This window comes from Hirundo rustica, chromosome 8, assembly GCF_015227805.2.
Source record: "Hirundo rustica isolate bHirRus1 chromosome 8, bHirRus1.pri.v3, whole genome shotgun sequence".
NCBI lineage: Eukaryota > Metazoa > Chordata > Aves > Passeriformes > Hirundinidae > Hirundo > Hirundo rustica.
Genome location: NC_053457.1, coordinates 15098734 through 15119223, shown reverse-complemented (window position 1 = coordinate 15119223; position 20490 = coordinate 15098734). Strand labels below are relative to the sequence as shown.

At 43.0% G+C, this 20490-nt stretch overlaps 1 protein-coding gene across 2 annotated transcripts; it reads right to left on the bottom strand.

The window, feature by feature from the left end:
- Window positions 1-1340: 1340 nt before the first annotated feature.
- On the bottom strand, window positions 1341-20380 carry AP3M1 (adaptor related protein complex 3 subunit mu 1). Of its 2 annotated transcripts, XM_040070584.2 has the most exons (10): window positions 20244-20348; window positions 13720-13931; window positions 11613-11888; window positions 10825-10996; window positions 8386-8523; window positions 6513-6598; window positions 6018-6151; window positions 5108-5315; window positions 3624-3768; window positions 1341-2378 (listed from the first exon to the last, which is right to left on the bottom strand). In XM_040070584.2, exons 2-10 carry the CDS (start codon window positions 13759-13761, stop codon window positions 2278-2280), a joined length of 1302 nt encoding a protein of 433 aa, XP_039926518.1. In that variant the 5' UTR covers window positions 13762-13931; window positions 20244-20348; the 3' UTR covers window positions 1341-2277. The 2 variants fall into 2 exon arrangements, with proteins under 2 accessions (XP_039926518.1, XP_039926519.1); XM_040070585.2 differs by lacking the exon at window positions 13720-13931 and having other exon boundaries at window positions 20244-20380.
- Between the last annotated feature and the right edge of the window lie 110 nt (window positions 20381-20490).

The following is a 20490-nucleotide window of genomic DNA, read 5'->3' as shown; positions in this document are numbered from 1 at the left end:
TAAACTCTACTCTTCAGAGAGATGCCAGTACTTTTTTTTTTTTTAAAACAGAACAGGAACACAGGCCCTCTTCTGCAGCTGAGCTTCCAGTGTTTTGGAGATACAGAAGGAACCAGCACATGTACAAGAAAAGGTATTGGCCTCACACACCTGCAACCATTTCCTTGCCAAAACACATCTCCCTGCCCAGACTGGTTTCCTAGCGGTGAGTGCAGTGCTTGCTGACAGAGTTGTGGTGGTGAGCCGGGCTTTCCCTGGACAGCAGCTGTTGTGCCAGCCTCCCTGGTGCCCGAGGTCCTGGAGCGGGTGCCCTTGTTCAGTCCCATGCTGGAGGCAGCGCTGGGGTTGGGGCTGCAGCTCTGACACTTCCTTATGTCCCAGCTCAGGAAGGCTGTCAGCTCTGAAGGGCCATGGGGCAGCGTTTCCAGGCTGTTAATGGAGAGAGCAGCTCCAGCTGCTCAGATGTCAGCTTGGGATGCTACCATTTACCTCTGAAGACAAGATTTCTGCTACTCTTACAGTAACCGAAGGATTTGCCAAAACAGCGGAACTGTAGGGTGAGCGTTGAATTGCTGGATAAATGGAAAAAGGCAGACTAGAAAGCTGGTAGCGTTTAATAACCAGGGTTGTGTCTGCACAAATGGAAGATCTTATTAGATGCTGGTTCTTCATAGTGCTGTTTTATTTACTGTAATTTTAGAAACTCAAAATGGTTGTTTATGGCCAAGTTTACCCTAATGATATTACCAAAGTTTCAAATAGAGACTGGATGCTCATTTCTTTCCTTGCTGACTTGCTGCCAGGGGATGGATCCGATGGATCTCCCCTCCTCTTTCCAGACTGGATCATTTTTTGTCCCAGTATTTGAAATTTTGACTAAGTGACTTTGGTTCCTACTCTTCATCTGAAGCAAAGCTACTACCTACACATTGATTTATAAGCCAAACAGGTTAGAGAAACAGAGGGTCTGCAGTATCCCACCCTTAATTAATATTGACCAAATGCATGGTTTGAAACCTGATAGCAACTCTGGAGTATGTATTGGTTTAGAGAAATGTTTTTGTTGGTGTACAACAAGAAGTTCAGTCACCTTTGCTCTGACTGTCGAGTCTTTGAAATATTGTAAATGAATAGTTTTCCTGCATTTAAAAGTAAGAAACATGAAAGGGACTTTACCTGTCATGCTCCTAACAGCCTTTTAAAACTAAGCAGCTGCACAGTGATCAAGTTCAGTAAAGATGTAGTAAACAGTCATTGTTTAATGGTGTATCAGATGCCTCCTGCTTAAGATCATCATGAATAATTTACTACAGCACGAACATTTCATAAGGCGAGATGTATTTGCAGTAGAGTTCCCTTTATTTCAGAACATTAAAGCACACAACCATTAAATACACTTAACACTTCTATTGTGCTATCTAAAAAGCTACGCTTGAAGGTACACACTGCACAGATCTGGTGGCATCCACTTCAAACAAGTGGAAGATCTAAATCAAAGCAAAGGCTTCACATAAAAAATAGATCTTACTCTCTGCAACTGTATTCTTAAAAAAAATTATGGGGACCATGAGATTGAATGGAAAGAAAGTGGATTACTGAAGCAACAATCACCTCCCAGATTTAATGCAGGATGTTATTTTTATCAGCTCATCTGCAGATGGCAGAAATGAAAGCTGATTAAGGCAAATGCTTCTTAAGAAAGGCGGTTTCTTGTAAACAACACAGAAATTATTTTTTACTTCATTGGAAGCTTTTTCAGGAGTGACACTTGAAATGTCTCAGGCCCTGGGAGAACCCCTGCCCCTCTCACTGCTGCTCTCTATTTCTGAAGGGATTACGTGCTGATCTGTGAAATGCCAGCTTGCAGCTGGCTGTGGGTGGAGCTGAGCTTTCTTTGCAGGCAGCTGCAGTAGCAGAACATGCCACCAGAAGACTTCTCCAGTGGCCTCTCTGGCCTTCAGAATGTGCTTGACCTCAGGGCTTTGGTATCTGACTGGCAGTGTAGTGTTTGCAACATTTTGTGGGTCGCCCGTGTCAAACTATTCACCAGCACAACAATTCAGTAAAAAAAGGAGTGAAAGTGTAATAGAAAAAAAGTACCTTATCTTAAAGCCATATTAAGAAAAACTAAGCTATGCTTTCATTGTAAGAGCTGCTGTGCACAAATGCTTTGATCCCAAACTAATCAGTGTCTATTAATTAATTAATTGGCACCTAACCAACATAAGTCACTAAGCAGTCAAGTTTTTTTAAGGGGAATTTCCTCTTAGCATCTTCTCATGTCCTGACTTGGAATTTTCCTGCTTTTGTAATGTATTTGACACCTTTAAAAGGTTTGTATTTTTCTCCATACATGTCTAGGCGATTCACTTTCAGTCCTGAAAAAAGACAGAGACAAGTACAAAGTTAAAAGCAGAATGCTAGGAATCACAGCAGTCTGATTAGAAATCCAGCTGTCTTGAAGCACATTGGGATTGGTTAGGAAGCTCATTTTCCGTTCTGGTCTGCAGCAGCAGATGAGAACATTCTTGTCACCTAATCACAGCTGTCTTGGCAGGGCAACACCTTGTTTCTCTTCTACTGCATAAGCCAACATCCTCCTTCCAAGAGATGAACTATGGAACAATGACTCTATCTTCCTGTACACTGCACTCCTTTCCAGTCATGGAGATGAAGCAAAGGACAAGTTTCAGCATTCTTTTCACTCCAACTTGTAATTGCAAGAACCAGCAATGCCTCTGCTACTCCTTGAGGAAGGCCCAAAGCTCTTAATTACCTACAGCTTCAGGTTGTTCTTTGCCTTCTCACAGGTCTGTTATCTTTGGCATCAAGCCACCGGACCAGCTCGATCTTGCTAGATTTAAACTAGTTTAAGAGGAAATTGCAGGATTCTGCTCTTACACAGGAACTGTTATTAATCAGTCTAGGGGCCAAAACCAGCATCGCCTGGTACCTGTCCAGAAAGGTACCACATGAACCACCACCAACTCTCATCAGCTGCCTTCAATCCTCCTCCTTCTGCTCTCTGAATGTGAGTTCTTGCACTGTTAGAGCTTTAATCCTGCACGGCTTGATTGGAGAAGCATTTTACACAGGGACAACTCACATGACTTAAGTGTTTGCAGACTGAGGCCTCGTCTGCTTTAAATTTACTTTTGCACTTACCCTATAGACTTCATTCTGCTTTTACTTGCTGATTGTTTCAGAGATAGAAAACTAACCAGCTAACCAGGTCAAAATTAATGTATCTTTACGACCACTAGAAAGAGCTTTAGTGGTACAAGGCTAAAGCAAGTCAGGAGCAGCACACTAAATCATCATCCATCAATCTTCACTAAAAGGATATGTTTGCATGTTTAATGCACCAGTCAACAAAGAAAATTCCATTGTTCTGTATACTTCTCACAGTTTTTCTTGAGCAAAATAATTGGGAATTCGCAATTCCCGGCAAAGAAGTCTTCCAGCAAGGGTAACTGTCAGGTTTGGGTAAATCAGACTTTATCATTTTGGACCAAGCTAACTTCAGATCTGCATCCCCAATTAAATGATTAACAGTTTCCCACTTCATTTCCTACACCGACTTGTTCTGCCAGCACCAATTTCATGTGATACCCCCCACTCACCTGAAATTGCAAGCTGTTGTATCTTAAACTGGATGTTTAAACTTGGGTTCTCCTCTGGCTTGGGGGCTCCAGACTGCAGGTTCACTATGCCCTTCAGGTTTGGTAGCTTTTGAGGGGTAATTTTGCCCACATCCCATGTTAGCACCTTGGCAGGAAGGAGAGAATAGTAGTAGTAGCATTCTAGGAAACAACTGACGAGGTCAAGCTCATGCCCAGCTTTTAGTTTGCAGGCTGGCTACAGACAGTGGGAGCCCTGAGAATGGCCTCAGTGGCTGGGAGAGGGCTCCTGCAGGTATGGGCCCTTTGCTTCACCCTGTCAGGGTGGCACTGTGCACTGAGAACATCTTGTTCCCTTTGCTAAGGATAACTGACCCTGATGTCTGGTCAGCTGGATCCATGAGGCCAAGACAGTAACCAGCAAAAAGACCACAGAAACTCGAACACAAGAATGAGGAGGGTGGGAGCAAGGCACTGGACCAAAGGAGACGTCTAAGCTAAACTAACTTTCTCAAGGCTCACTTGTTTGCCGTTTATTCTTAGACTCATTGGAGAAATGTGGAACCAAGCAGGCCCTTCACTCACCCACAACAGGTGATTTGTTTGTTCTTATCACAAACTCATAAATGCAGAAAAAACCTCAATTCTCTATGCTTTTAAAATTTTTTGCAGTTTCAATCCACCTAGTTATTCCAAATGTTGATAAAAACACATTAAAATTTATTTCTGCAGAGAGGAAAGCACACCTTAAGTTTTTTTGTTGGTGCTTTTCTTTTAAAAAGACCAAGGTCTATTGTTTTTGAAACAAAATGCTACTTGGAGAGCTTTCCCTAACAACTTTAATGAATTGCTGACTGAGATATTCCAAGGGCAGCAGAAAGCTCAGAGCAGGGTATTAGAGCCAGCAGAAGGGTTTGGCTCAAACTGCTTTTCAGCAAAATGGCTCCTGGGTGCTAAAAGGCGTCAGGAGCTTTATGAAATTTAGGTCTCAAACCCCAACTTCAGAGGCAAGGAATCAGGAACCCAAGACATGTTTTTTCAGACACTTTATTTTCCTGTGTGTCTCTAGGCAGATCTTTTGGAAGAAATTTTTCCTCATCTCCTGCTCCCAGTTTTTCTGTCTACCCATTTTCAAGGCTAGTGCATTTTCTTCAGAAAAATATATTTGCATATATATTGCAAAATATAACATGGCTGAAACTATCAGCAAAATAATGCTGCATCCACTAAGGAAAGATGATAGTGGGTGAAAGAACAGAGTGAAAAGAGAGGAAGGGAAGGAAAAGGATCCTGTCAAAGTCAGGAATCAGAGCTGGTGTGTATCTAAGTTTGAAAAAGCAAATTTTAAAGGTAAATTCTTAATTCATAAAGGTATGCTGAACAGAGTTTTCTGCCACGTGCGGAAGACTGTTCCAGCATTCTGCAATATGAGTGACTTGTAGTAATTCCATCTTTAATATTTAAATAAATAAAAAATTAAGACTTACTTTAGTAACTGGGTCAAACGTATAGCTGCCTTGTGTAGCAGTGAGGTTCATGTTAAGAACGGCCTTTGGCATGTGAACTGTCATGACAACTCCTTCTACTGTTTTCCCCATATTCTGTTTTGGTCCAATGGTAACATCAAATCTTCCTGAAGAAGTATTTTCCTTAAAACTGATCATGTGCTTCACATATACAGGAATTGCCACCAAGCTGAAAAGAGAAGACAGGGGCTGAATGCATCCTGGCTACTTCTCTGCTTGAGAAATTAAAGAACTTTCTCATAAATGGCTCTTGTGTTTCTGGCAGGTGTTCAAGTTAGAACTGGTTTGTTTCAAAAGTGGTAAGTGAAGTGATACGCTGCTCTTCAGCATCATTGCTGAAATTATTTTATCAGCAGAGAATCACAGGAAAAATATTTTATTTTCTTCCAAATACCTTATCCTATTCTCTCTTCATCTATGTTTTTGGGTTTTTTTAATAGTAATCTCACTGATCTAAATCTCAGAAGAGCCACCAGTTAGATCAGGCTTTAGTTTGCAAATATCTGGAGTTTGGACTTTATTTTTACTTTGCTCTCTTCATGAAGCTCAGAGTCCTCCATGTGCACAGAGACTTACCCATAAAGCATCTAGCACCAACAGGAGTTACTAGGACTGATAGCCCTATATGGGTTATGTGTGATTTATTCCACTGAAAAACTGTTCCTGAGTATCTGGATCACTGAAAAATTTCAGATCACTGAAAAATGTTTTTTTCTTTTAGTGGGGACAGAGCAACAGATGAGCCAAGACCTGAGCACACACATTTCAGAGCAAGGCAAATTCTCCTTTAACAAGAGGAACGTGCCATTACTGAGGTGGAAAGCAGCAGGTGGCGGAGCTGGAGCAGCAGTGTGTCTGATTTTAAACGTACTTCTGGGAGCTGACGCGGTAGGAGATCAGTCGGAAATTCCCATCCGGAGGGATAAACGAAAGGACTCTCTCCGACTCCCAGCGCTTGAACCGAATGCACGGATGGAAGCTGACGTCATCCAGCAGCCGTGGGTTCTGGAAGGAGTGGCACAACGGGAAGTGAAATCTCATCAAGTACCAGCAGTTTGAGCTAGCTACTGAACCCCACCAGGTTCCTATTTCTTACACTCTGAGTAGCCGTTATCAGAGACACGTTACTGAGCTAGATGGATTTCTGATCTGACCACGTACAGCAGCTCCTCTCAGGGTATTTTTATGTACAGACACAAACCATTCCAACTGAACAATGCAGCTTCTACAATATCATGCAAAACTTGTTACTTTTCATGTGTGTAACACATGAAATAGCCAGAGTGATCTTAAAGTTGTTTAACTCTGACCACTAAGAAAAATAAATCCTGAGCAATTAAGATTCCCAAATATAGGCTGAATTTACCATGAAAGACAGAGAAAGATCTGGCATTCCTGAGAGCTTAATGCACGAATCAATAACACCTTGGATTTCTGCAAAGACTGTGGAACCTGCAGACAAAAACAAGACACTCGACGTTATTATGAAAAGCCTAACAGATGTGGTGAAGCGCAGCTAGAGGGCACAGATGACATTTGCACAACACTCAACAACACGCCAAGCCCAGCTAGGAAAGGTCATTCCAGTTACCTGTGTCCTGGGCAGCTCACTGAAATACATGAGCCAGAGCAAACAGCCTGTCCCAAATTGGTTAATTATACTCGTGCCAGCTGTAACACAGGACTTGTACTGGACGTGCTTGAACTGCTTGCCAGCAATAAGCAAATAAGAATTTCATAACACACCAGCCCTGAATCTTTTCTTTCATCCCCATCCCCAGTCTCCAGAAAACTAGCAAGCTGTGTAGTGATGCAAGGAAGTTGAAGTACCTCACAATGGTCAATGTCAAAATGCAGTAAGTTGGTGCTGTAAAGCTTCACCTTTATAACGTTGGCTTTCACAAGTAAAGGCTGTTTAACAATGACATTAAATATTCATCTTGATTTTAAGCAAATCTGTAACAAAAAGCCCCAAAGCAAGAGTACCAAGCATTTCACCCAGGAAATGCTCATTTCCTGAAATACCCTCTAAGTACAGAAAGGCATAAGCAGGACTCTGGACTAATTAATTACCTCCACATGCAAAGGTAATTTTAGAAGATAGGTAGATGCTGGCTCATCTAGGCAAGGGGAAGAAGAAATGGTGGCTTTATACTTTGTTTGAAAAGAAGGGATCCTGTTTCAGGTTAAAGCAGTCGACCATACCCCTATGAAACAAGATAACTTCCCTATTCAAGGGGAGCAACCTTATCTACCTTAGTCCTAGTGAAGGCTATGAAGAAGGGTTCTTGCACTGCTAGTTCCCAAGGGATCAGAGCAGAAAAGAGTAGCTATGACTACTGCAGCAGATCCTCAGTAGGAAATGAAACACTTGCTGCACAGATTTCACCTGAAATACACACAGAAATTCACCATGCTCCTGATTGTACCTTCCCAGACTAAGCACTCACACTACTCCTGGGAATCCTAAGGAGCTAGGACAGTAACACATCACCAGCATGTTGTACAAGGGCCCTACAAGGGCCACCTTCTTTTAGATTCAAGACTGGGAGAGCTGCACAACAGCTATTTATGACTATCCACTTCAACGGTGTGCAGAGCATTTGCTGAGGTGTTGTACAGAACCAAACCCACACTGACACTTGCGTATTTTTTTCGTTTTTCTTGGCGTATCAGTTATCGGGTTACTCCTCAAAGTTAAATCTCAGAATGAAGACTTTTGTATTTGAAAATGCTACATTTCATTCACAGAAAATAAAGGAGTATTATTATGCTTCATAATATCTGGCTCCAGTTTATATATAAGGAAAACAATACTGCCCAACTATTTTGCACCAGGTTTATCTTGCTATCAGAAGAAAGCTAATGAAGGATTTTGTCTTGCTTACTTGAGGGCCTTAAAGGACTACAGTACATTGTTGGCAGGAACAATGGGAGATAATTTTCTCATCACATTCCAACTACTTTTTTTTTCCATTTACACCTGTTATGAGATAATCAATATACAAACAGAAAATATACTTTTGGTGGATGCTCTCAAAACAGCCCAGAACATGTTGCTGTTCTAAGATGAACTGAAGAAATACATTTAAGCTCATCATTTTAAATGGAATATTTCTACCTAAGATATAAACGCATTTATATAAAACATATGCAAACAAGTAAGAAGGTTGGATGGTATTCTCTCTAAAACATCATTAGCTACATGCAAACACATTTGAGAAACAAAGGCATCTTACCTGATTTGTCTATAATCGCATCAATTTCTTCAACGACATCAAAATAAGCTTCGTTGTTCGTGTACTTCACTCCTGCTCTGCGCCAAGGAATGTTGGATAACTGTCCAGTGGGAAGTGTATCTCCCACATTACTACTGCCTGAAAAATGAAAAGAATCTCAAAATCGGTAATTAATTACAAAAGGAATATTCCAACTGCCAAAATTAAAACTCAAGGTAAGGCTTACTCCCAGGAACTGCAGGCTAGTGCCTGGACCCCTACAACGTTATTTGTGAGGTGATGTGAAGGCACTGGAGCCACAAGTCCAGATGTCACAGCTTCAGACTACATCTCGCACAGCAAAATACAATGCTCAAGTCAGCAGGAGGTTTGAGTGGGAGTAGGTGTGGGGCTAGATCTCGTGGAGGATTTCATCACTAATTCAAGACATGACAGCTCCCTGTGAGGGCCTTAAGCCTGCTTTCCCCTTCTCCTAAGAGTTTTAGCTGGATGACTTCAGGGCTGTTAACAGGTGAGAGTCATTAGCAAGAAAGATGTGTAAGAAGCCTCAGTGAGGACTCCTACAATCTTTGCTTGGAGCTGCTGACGGTCTCACCCTTGGTACCCACTTGAACTAACCTGCATCAATGTGACAGCCCTGTCTACACCTGACCATGTGCCAAATCCATCCAGACCCTGGCCCAGACTGGACTTTCTGGCCTGGCTGTCCCATTCTGGGTGTTACTGGCAGTCACTGAGCTGTAGATGACCTATTATCATCTGATCCTGTCCCTGACCTGTTGCCTCAACTTCTGGGCTCCTGACCAATGATGCCACTGTCCTTGCCTGCCTTGCTGTCACCCTTGGCTCCTGATTCTCAATACTATCCAGCATGAGAAGAAGTCTTCTTGAGCTATCTAGTTTTAAAGTAAATTGATGGTACTTTAAAAAGGAAAAAAAAAAAAAAAATCTTATCACTTCTGAGGCTTAGGTGACTGATGCTGGAATCCCAGCACAGTGGACACAACGCCCTCTGCTAGAAGTAGGTCTTGGGACAGGGCCACAGCTCATGCTGACTTGTGCCCTTTTGCACAATGAACACGATAGTGTGTCCTGCCACGTGAAACAGCTTCACTGAGATGCTGGTGCCCAGCAGGTATCATTTCTACAAAATCTGCTTGGGCGAATCCTAGCCTGGTAGGCAGAAAACAGAAGATTTCAGTCTTTTGAGCTAGTAGAAGTAGTTACTCAAACAAACCCCATCCTAGAATCCACACCTCCTGTATGTGCTGTAACTCAGGGGGAGGAGTTGCAACTGTTTCTTCACTTCTGCTGCATCTCTGAAGAGGAGCAGTTGCTGTGTGTGTCCCTCAGCAGCCTTGCAGAGTGCAGCAGTGCTGCCAGGCCAGGTAGATAGGAGCCTCTTTGGCCGCTATTTCCACCTGCTCAGTGCTGAGCTGCTGACAGTGACAAGATGCAGGCTGCATTGGGCAGGCGCTTTAGGCTCCTAGGGAATTTTAATAAGGCTTTAGATAAAACAAGAGGATTTGATGCTGCAACCCTTGGTTTCAGGAGTCTTAATTCTCCTTACAGAGGTCCATCTAGTCTATTAATGTCATATTTTTCATAAGTGTAAATACATTTTAAAAACCTAACTAAATGCCAAATAACAGAAATTACAACTGATGAGATTTATACTCTAAGACTAAACCATATCTACTGCCTTAAAGAGCAGCTCCTCTGGGCATTACGTGTGTGGCCCTGCAGCCCAGCTACTCCCCTTCCCTAACACAATGTACAGGCGACCGTCTTGCATCTCTCTGCCCCCGTGTGACACCTCATGGCTCACCTCCCTTGCACCCGCTTGCCAGACAAACAGATTCCACCAGCTCAGCTGACAGACATTTGGCTCCATCACTGCAAGACAGACCCACTTACAACAGCCTGAAATCGGTTGCGAAATCAGATCCATAAGAATCCACGTGCTGCTCGGAGGTGGGGGCAGCGTGGAAGATGAGGACAGGTTATTTGCTGCCCCTCATGCTGTCTGTTCCCACCCATCAGGGATTTATTAGGTATCTATTATATACCTTCCTATAAGGATTTCTTACAAAATGCTTAACCTTCTCCAGTGTCCCTCAATTATTCAAGGCTTGGGGTGAGCTCTGTACCAGTCCCAGAGCACCTGTCTCCAGTATGTCCTGACTGTGTTAGGAGCTGCTGTTCCTGAGGGACTTCAGCAGCTGTGGTTGAACCAGGCAGTGCAAGGACAGCAAAGGGGCCAGGCATAAACTGCAAATAAGGAGGGAGTTGTTTGTATTCAACCCCTATTGATGAGAAGTGGCAGGACAGTGCCCTCACCTTACAGATTCATGCCAATATAGTATTTTTTTGCTTCAAGGAATGATGGGGCTTTTTTTTTAAAGCAGCCGTCGTTGCTGAAATTACGTATTTTCATACCTGTGATGGAGTTGACAACAGAGCGCAAAATTGTGGGAGGCTTAATCAGCTCCTTCAGTATGTTAGATTCTGTTGCCAGTGGAAAGCCATTGTCTAGCATTTCTTCTAGAAGTTCATACACAATTACTACATTGTCCTTAATTGCCGTCTCAGAACATTCGCCGAAGTAATCCTAAACAAATTCAGAGATTACAAAAGAGAGGATTTTTATTCCTGTTAGAATGCTTTGCAAAAGGAAGTTTGTTTGTTTTTTTCTTACAGAAACCCTCCAATATATGAAGGCATTTTAGTGCCTGAACTATTTCTATAGTCTGATGGCATCATATTGTTAATGTTGTATTTATTACCTAAGTGAAAATAAATATAAGCATGAACAGTGAAATAATATAATGTGATGTACTACTATTTATGTTACAAAAGCTTATACAAAAAACCCCCCTTGAAGTTGTTTCAGAATCACAGAATGTTAAGGGGTGGTCCCAACCCCTCTTGCCATGGGCATGAACACCTCCTACTAGATGAGGTTGCTCAAACCCCCCCCAACCTGGCCCTGACCACTGCCACAGTTGGGGCATCCACACCCTCACTGGGGAACCTGTTCATTCACTATTTTACCACCCTCACAGTGTAGAATTTTTTCCTAAAGTCTAGCTTCAATTTCCCCTCTTTCAGTTTGTACTCATTTCTCCTTGTCCTATCACTGTAGTTCCTGATGAAGAGTCCCTCTTTGGCTTCCCTGTGGGCTCCCTTCAGACATTGAATGTTGAAATCATTGAATGGTGACACACCTGGAAAGTATCTGCTACTCGGTGCAGAAATTCAATTACAAAGAGTGGTGGCACTTCTGTCTGTATGACAGACACAAAGAAGATTTTATCCCGATAGATGCTGATGAGGTAGTGATGTGGGGTTGAGATGACAGGAGGCACATTCTCAACATCGATTGCCTTCTCCTGAGCTTCAAAGAAATAATCGCACACAGACTGGCTCACAACGCTCTTCCAGTGCTTCTCCAAGAATATATCACCAGAACAGTTTATAAGAAACAGGCTGTGGATCATTTTCTGTTGGGAACACATTAAAAGAAGTTAAAATAAACAAAAGGATATGTGGATTGACATTTCTTATCCCAGATTCCCTTTCTTACGATGGTTACTCTTTATTAACACGCACTGTGAATTTAGGAAAAAGATCTACTTTGTTGCTTTTCTTTGAATTCCATTTTCTTTATTAAGAAGAACATTCCACCAAAAATATTTGCCACTAGATTAAGCTGCTAATGTATATCATATTACAAGCATGAGGAAAGCACTCTCGTTTTCCACTTTCATCCCTATCTGGTATTTGCAATTTATTCCCTAAAGAAAAGCTGACTCCCATGAGCTGGCGCTCGCTCAATCGCGTTTGCCGACGTGAAAGAGTTACTCGGACAGAAGGTTTCCTATGGCAGTGCAGTTGGCCTGGCAGTTGCCCACATAACTTAGAATTGCTCTATCTTAAAGATACAGTTCTTTAGCTTGTCAGCTTTCAGCTGTTGAACTAGAAAAGTGCTTTTTACTTGCTGGCAGATTAGTCTTACAATCTATGCCAAGCTGCACTTGGGTAAAGGGTTGGAATTCATTAAAAGTACACAAAACTAGCCATTTAAATCTGATTTAATGAATAAAATTGCCTCAAATGTGCTCGGCATGCATGAAATACGTTTATATAATATGCTTTTCACTTAAAAACTCACTTATGTAAAAGGGGAGTATAAACAGCAGGTAAGGAATGTAACTTTTTTCTTATCTCTTTAAACATTTACAAATAACATGCCTCAGCTACTGATCCTTCAATTTATTCAAAGGGCAAGAAGCTTATGTGCCTATTAAAAAAAAGAATTCCAAGTCTTTCAATGCAATAGGAAGTGAACTAAGTAGTTGATAAAATGAATAGACTATTATCTCGGCATCTACAGAGGAGGCAAATGCTAGCAGACTTCATTTTATCTCTTCAGCTTTTACATGAGACAGATACAATGCTTTGGCTGACCTGCAGCATAATGATCCTCTTACAAAAATAAGTACCAGTTAAAAGTTGGGCTTGGAAAACAAACCAGCTGTAACCCCAAGAGCAGCTTCTCAAGGTTAACCCGGTACTCAATGTCAAGCATAAATTCATTTGTAGTTGAAGAAGCTGCCCCTGGCAGGGCTGCTCTTCCCTTATGCCACTCATGTATTGATTTGAGTAAGTCTGTGGCTCTGCAAATATCTACATTAGGTAAATGATCCAGCCAGAAACTGACCCAGCAAAAGGAGCTGCTGGTCAGATCAGCTTCCTAATGCAACCTACTGCCAGAGAGTGCTAGAGCCAGCACGGGGCATGTGGTGGAAATGGGCAGATGGTAGCAATGGAGATCCCAAACTGAAAGTTAGCTTTTGGAGGGATTCAATCGTGACTGGAAAGAGACCAGACAATTACTGGGTGTCCACACCTTGAGACAGGAAGGCCACCATCAACTCTGCATGTCCAAGAGAAGCCAAACACACCTACCAAAAACCTATCATAGTTTTCATTAATTTTATCATGTTTGGCCAGGATCTTGTCCTAAAACGCACATAAAATTTGCTCCTTCTCTGTTAACTCTGGCACACTAATGTAAAGATAGCATGGAAGCATCCAGATGCACATGGCCCAGTCCCACAGAGATTTTAACAAGTCCAAACACTGTATGACTTAATCTCATTCCAAAATATTAGAATAAGCACTTAGGTCCACCCAGAGTGAGCCTGTGCTGCTGTGTCTCAATCTAAACCACCCAGAGTACTAACTCATCTACCAATACACTTGTAACAATGAAAAATGGTCTGGCCCTCCAGATTTTGACAAAACAAAAGTATGTCTTCCAAAGCTCACCAAAGACGGTGAAAAAGGACAGCTCAAGAAGGTTGTCAGCATGCTATTTCTCTCCACCTAAGTCAGCAGATGTGGGAAGAGAGCCAAGATCCAGCTTTTCAAATTCTAAACTCCAGCTGCTCCTTCACATGCATGACAGCTATGTGCTCATCTTCACTGGGGCCATGCCAGGTCTCAGATACCTCCTGCCAAGAGCATGCTGTCTTTGGTAGCTGACAAAAAAAGACCAATAGTCAAAAGGTGGACAAAAATATTCATCTAAGCCAATATGGAATGTAAAGGGAAGTTCTTTTAGAAACTGTGACTGCAGATTTGTTTAAAAGTGGGAAAGGAAACAAAGCTACAAAATGTTATTGCACGCTTATATTATCTCTCTACTGAACCAAATTAATCTAGTTTAATTAATTAATTTAGTTTGTTAAAAAAAAAAAATAGGCAATTTTAATACTGTGAGCACAGCATTTTTATAAAGGAGCCTTGACACAATTGCTTTAATCCAGTTCAAGTAAACATGTTCTGAATTTAGCCAGCACTGAACATTAAAGCCTTCCAAAATCTCCTGGATAGTCACACAACAGTGGCAAGTATAATCAACCACTGAATGTCAGTATTGTTCAACACCACGGCTGCCCACACATATGAAGGTGCTCAGCTATAAAGCTTAGAATAGATCTCTGTACATTTTTAAATCGATACAATAGCATATCTGTTAACAAATATCACATCCATTTCCTATTAAATGCAGGCAAAAGCTGCATCCGAGAGTCCAGTACAAGCAGTGCTGCTAGGACTCCACTTCCAGAGGAGCTGAGCCACAGCCCGTTCTGGAGGAGCTGTGTTGGACAGCAGGCAGTTTCCAGTGATACTCTGACAGAGTATCAGACACGTGTGACAGTGCTTGTAAGCCCCAGCAGTTGTGCTTCTGTTAATGTTCATCCAGATCCTATTCATTTACAGATCAGAAATGGCTGCATTTGTCACAATGTACTTCTAACAAGCGCAGCTGTGCAGCACACCACACAACGACAGCAAGCTCCTGGGGCACCAAATGACTGCAATAGCAGGGCTCCTTCTTTTGCCCTAAGTTCCACTTAGGATATTAGATCGTGACTTGATGTGCACTCAAGGGAGGGAGTGGGTAGCCAGAAGGGGAGGTAGCACTGGGCCACTGCCCTTCTTTCCTCATCTGCTCCAGGCTGCCTAGGTAGCAGCTATGTTCATAGGAGTGTTTGTGTTGACCTCGTGGTGAACCGGAGTAGCAAACTGATCCAGGGGACACGCTTGGCAGATGACGGCGTTGCAGTGCCTATGGAAACTGAGCAGTACGCTCCCACCTGGCTGCCTACCCTATCTTCTAAGCAGGAAGAGAGGGGTTACAGGATTTCCCATCATACATATTCTGCTTCTAGCATAAGACCTCCCTTCAAATCCTCTCACGCACGCCTTCCTTCCTTCACAAGTTTTAGCAGTATGCTAATTTGCTGCTAATTTGAAGTGCTCTGGAAAACTGAGCAGGCAGCCCCAGAGGCACAAGCCCTGCCCTGTCAGTCAAGGGGCAGCTCAGTTGGTACACTTCCCAGTGCTGACTAGAATAAAGATGCTCTTATAGCAGTGGGGACATCAGTCTATTATACACAAGACTAAGTAATTTGATTTATCCCATACACCGTCAAGCAATTGGCATCAGCTGATTAAAGATGGATTTCACACTGAATATCTTAGAACTGGTAACACTACAAAAATATCAATATAAGATATATAACTATTATTTAACAAAAATTAGTTACATTGTTCCAAATACTGAAGATTTCTATTACTCTATTTTTGAGTGCCTGATTTCATTTCATATATGTAGGGATCCCTTAATTAATTTCTCAGTACCTGACTTTCTTGTCTCATCAGAACATAAGACTTGAAAAGCAAAAAAGATTGACAAATACTGAACATAAGAAATTAAGCCAGTAACATCAAAATTCCTCACACCTGTAGGTCAAGTGTGTAAAGAGCTGCAGCACTTTGAGGGCAAAGGTCTTGAAACAAAGGTTTCAGAAACAGTAGCAAAAGTGGATCACCAGAATTTAGGAATCATGAGATTCTTCTTCATGTGGCATGAGATATCAGCATAAAACCACTCTACATAAGGTACTGAAGGTGTTTCTAGGACTATTCTAAAGGACATGCCTCCCATCTCTCTGCTTTTAGGCCTACCTAAGAGCAGACTGAATGTATACATGGATCATTATTTGCATCTAGGCCAAAGCAAACTGTTCAAGCTCATTTTCAGTAGACTGACAGCCTTTCACGTTCCTGCCTGACTGCAAGGCACCTTACAGGATCTGCAGCAACAAGCAGCCCTGCAGTTTCACAGCTTCTCACAGACTCCCCATCCTTCCTCTGACATGCAAAACTCCAGGTGATTCTGCTCAGTCATCTCCATCCTACCAGAATCTGAAGTCCACACAAAAGAAAAACATATTTTAACTAAGACGCCTTCAATGAGCTGTTTCCACATCTCTAACTCTTCTTTTGACTAAATCTGGATTTGCAATGTTACTGATTTTCAAATTCTTGGCACAAAAACATCTGGACTAAAGTCACAGCAGGCTCACAAGACAAAAGTGGAGTTCACTGGCAAGAGAGAGAGCCTGGGAGCATGGGAAAAAAGACTGATTGCACATGCTTGTCCTTAGCTACAATTAAGTACTCTAAAATGTAATTAATGTGGAAATACTGTCAACAGCTGCTTTTCCATAACACTGAGCTGAGTTACATTCAAAACTCTGAAATCACGAAATGAGGAATTTATCACTGACCTCTGCAATGCCCTTTAGAGCTAGTACTAATTACTGAAAACAGCTCCAAATAGGACCATCACTAGGAAACTATTCCACAGCTTCAATGTTCCCTGAATTTGGCATAGCCGCTCCGAAGGGTGGAAGGATTTGTGGAAATGAACTTGTAGTGACAAGTGAATGGAAAGTAATCAAATGCTTAAAGTAATCTGGAGAAATAAGCTAAAATAGGCAGTTCTATTTCTATTGTAAAGCTCGTATTTTTGTCACGATCAGCTAGCCAGTACTTGAGCTTTTTCCTATAAATTCAAAATGTGCCACAAATGTGTTCCTGACCTCCCCAACCCCATTCACTGGCTTTCAAACCAGCAACCCTAATAAAGAGAAGTCCCATTAAACACCTGAACAACACTTTCAAGACAACCAACATAGCAGCTCTGATATATTGTATAACTGGCAGGACCAACCTGCCACATAATTAGCAGCTGTGATTCAAGTTGATGAATCTGGAAGTCTCAGGTTTACTAAAACATGAATGTTCTGTAATTTCACAGGTTTCTTTTAATGCTCCTATTATTATTTGTCTTAATGATGCTGCTCTGATGTCATGAATCTTTTTACATAAAAGATGCTTACAGCTTAGGCATCTGCACACCAAGGTAAAACCATTTTTGCAACCTTTTTTAAGAACTGCTTGTTGTTCCCCTGTTAGTGAAGCAAAACTTTGTATCTACTCAACACCATGAAGTGCTTGTGTCTGTACAACTACTCAGACATATTTTATCAGCAAGATCATCCCTATTAAAGACTGAATGCTTTGCTTCCCAGATGTTCAGCATATATTTATTTATCTTTGCCCTCATTTAAAACACTGTTAGTAACTTTCTGAAATTGTTTTTAAAAGGAAGCAGTCCTTTGAGAATACTCTGAAGTTGTTTTAAATCAGTGTTTGGTATCCATAACAAAATTTGCAACTTCCTCTGTTCTTTTACCAGCAGCAATTAGCCTGCAAGAGAATTTGTGCAGCATTTCATCTCCTGTCTGATGAGCCTTCCAATAATACGCTTGCATGGCGTCTCTGTTCAATTTAGTTCCAGCATAAATCTTCTAACTGCTGGCAAGAGAGTTCCATCTCTTGTCAACAGAACAATATTAGATTCTGAATAATCAAACAGTATTAGAACCTGAATAACTGCAGTTCCCTTTGGGACCTGCAAAGAATAGAAAGCTTTGCTGTAAAAGCTGTAAAAGCAAGAGTTTCTTAGGGAAAAAAAATCCCACACCAAAACAATTAAAAATTGATTGCTAAAACTACATTTTTACACGGAGATGGAACATTTCAACTTACATCTGAACCAGTAGCTTCAGGACTGCTAAGGGACAACTGAAGAAATTCACTCTCTGAAAGCAGTGCTGAATAGACAGGTAGGGCCAAATGGACACAGACAAAGCAAGTATCACGCTACATATTTACTGTCCATAGTATTTTTCAGGAAAATACCGATAATTTGGCTCATATTCCAGCCAAACCATGAAGAACTCTGAATGGACAAGGCAGGAAGATTCAATCACAGGATATCAAAGCCCCAGCTCAGCAGCTCTTTGTGAAGATGTTTTTCACCACGCTCTCCCAGTTCACTCCTCCAGCAAGGCTGACAGGCCGGAGCAATGGTGCTACCAGCTTTATACTACTCTCTTTCACAGGCTCTCTCTGAAGAGGCACTCAAGGTTCCAGAAAGGACAAGCACAGTGCCAGAGAGCCACGCACTACTGAAACACTCCATCAGAGCCAGCAAGCACCACTGGGACTCTGCTGTGCATGAGAGCCCTTCCTAACACGTGTGCGCACTCCGCCCCAGCCAGTCCCACCAGAGAGGGCACAAAGAAGGCACATAACTGTACCTTCCTTCTCCTCCAAGAGAACAGAGCAAAGCAGCACTCTGATTCTTTTATCCTGTATGAATGAGTCTCATGAATACCCTTATTCTAAGAAGCTCCTGTTAAAAGGCTGCCTTTCATACATTATGTTAAATAAGCATAAAAAAGATTTAACTTACCTTCTCTGTATTATTTTTTTAAAGTTACATGTGAAGCTGTAAGTTGGGGAAAAATTGAAGGGATGCAAGAAGAAGGAACTTAACATTTTATACAAGTTTTAATTTGGTTTCTTGCTATTATTAAAGCCATGAACTACAGCTACCACTCATCTCCTACTGTTCACACTTTTCTACCTCAAGGACTTCAATTTCTCTTTTCTGAATCCTCATGACAAGGATTTTATTAAAGATTCTTCATGTAAGGAGATCTTTATATGAGAGAATAATTGGGACTTAGCTGGTGCATACCTGTCCTGCACAACAGAAAATTTAATTTCTGAATAAACCCAGTAAAATCAAAGATGAGAGGGCATAGAGCATTCTTCAAGTTTCTTTTGCCATTTGCAAGGAATTTTTAGATACGTGCACACACGCAGTAAAGAACCTGTTTGTCCCTTATCTCCCCCCACCAAAAGAACCAAGTTTGCTTGTGTTTATGAGTAAGTATCCAACACGGCACGTATTAAACCTGAGACATTTTATACAGAGAAATATCATTCAGATATTTCCTCTTCTTCTTTTTAGCTTTAATAAATAAATGAGAAGCTACGTATGATTCAAAGCTGCTGGGAACTCCCACAGGAGAATCACATGGTTGGCATAGTCAGTTCTTTTGTCAAACATTGTTTCTATTATTTTATCTCTTGCATGAGTAATTGAATTGGTTTTGCTTTTCTTGCAAAATACCTTTTCCTCTCTCATACTACAGTCTGCCTGCTATGAACATAAATTTTCACCCTCCAAGTATGATTTTTTGCCTGGTTGGTTATAGAAAAGCTACACTGAATGGTGACGCTATTCCTTCAGTTTGATGAACACTTAATGGGTACGAACCATTCATCATACTCTGAAGATGGTAAGTGTATTACTAATTCAAAGCAGATTTGAACTGAAACAAAAGAAGCGACAACCTCCACTCGGTTACCGCTGGGTATTGAATAGGGTAGGAGCGATGTGCAGCGCATAGTGGTGGATGGTAACGGGTTTACTGCCGGCGCATATTATGCAGATCCGCACTCACAGGGCCCCTTGCTAACTGAGCGAGTACAGCACGAATAGAAACGCCACGGCTGCAGCAACGCTGCTGAAGATCGACCCAGGTGAGCCGGCTCCGCTCCCCCGCCCTGCCCTGCCCCTCCCGGCCTGGCCTTGCTGCCGGCTCTGCCGCCAACAGCGGCTCCCACACCGCAGCTCTCGCAGCTCCAGTGCCCTGACAGCCACAGTAAGTGACCTCCGGGGCACAATCCCCTCATGCCTCGCCCCATCTTGGAGCGTGAGGGGCGCAGATCCGCCGGTACGGAGCTCTGACCCGGCCCCGCTCACTCTCCGCCGGGCGGTTCCGCATCTCCGCCAGAGCCCGGAACAACGGAACGGGGGGGAGTTTATTCAAACACGGCAACGATTTTGTATTTAAATGGGCACCGATTAACGGAAACGCGTAAAGCGGAAAGTCTCGGATTTGTGGGGAGCCTCCCGCCACCGCCGCTGGCGGGGATGTCGCCCCTGCCCCATTCCGGCTAAGCAGCGCGGCCGGGACCGGGCACGGGCGGCGCCCGCCCGGCAGGGATCCCGTTCTCCCGAGCGAGGGCAGCGCCGCCCCGCTCCCTCACGGCCCGGGCCCCCGCGCCCCACGTACCTCCCCCGGCCCGGCACGGCCCGTCCCGCTCCCGGGGCAGCGGCCAAGATGGCGGCGAGGCCCGGCGGCGGCGCGGGGCCGCCCCCCGGGGGAGGCGCGGGCGGCCGGGGAGCTGCCTGCGCCGAGCGCCCGAGCACGGCCCCCTCCCTCCCCGGGCCCGCCGGCCCCGCTGCCACGGCCGCCCCTCGCCGCCGGTGGGCACCGCTCGGCCTCGGCGGCGCTAAACCCACCCGGACCGGCGCCGCGG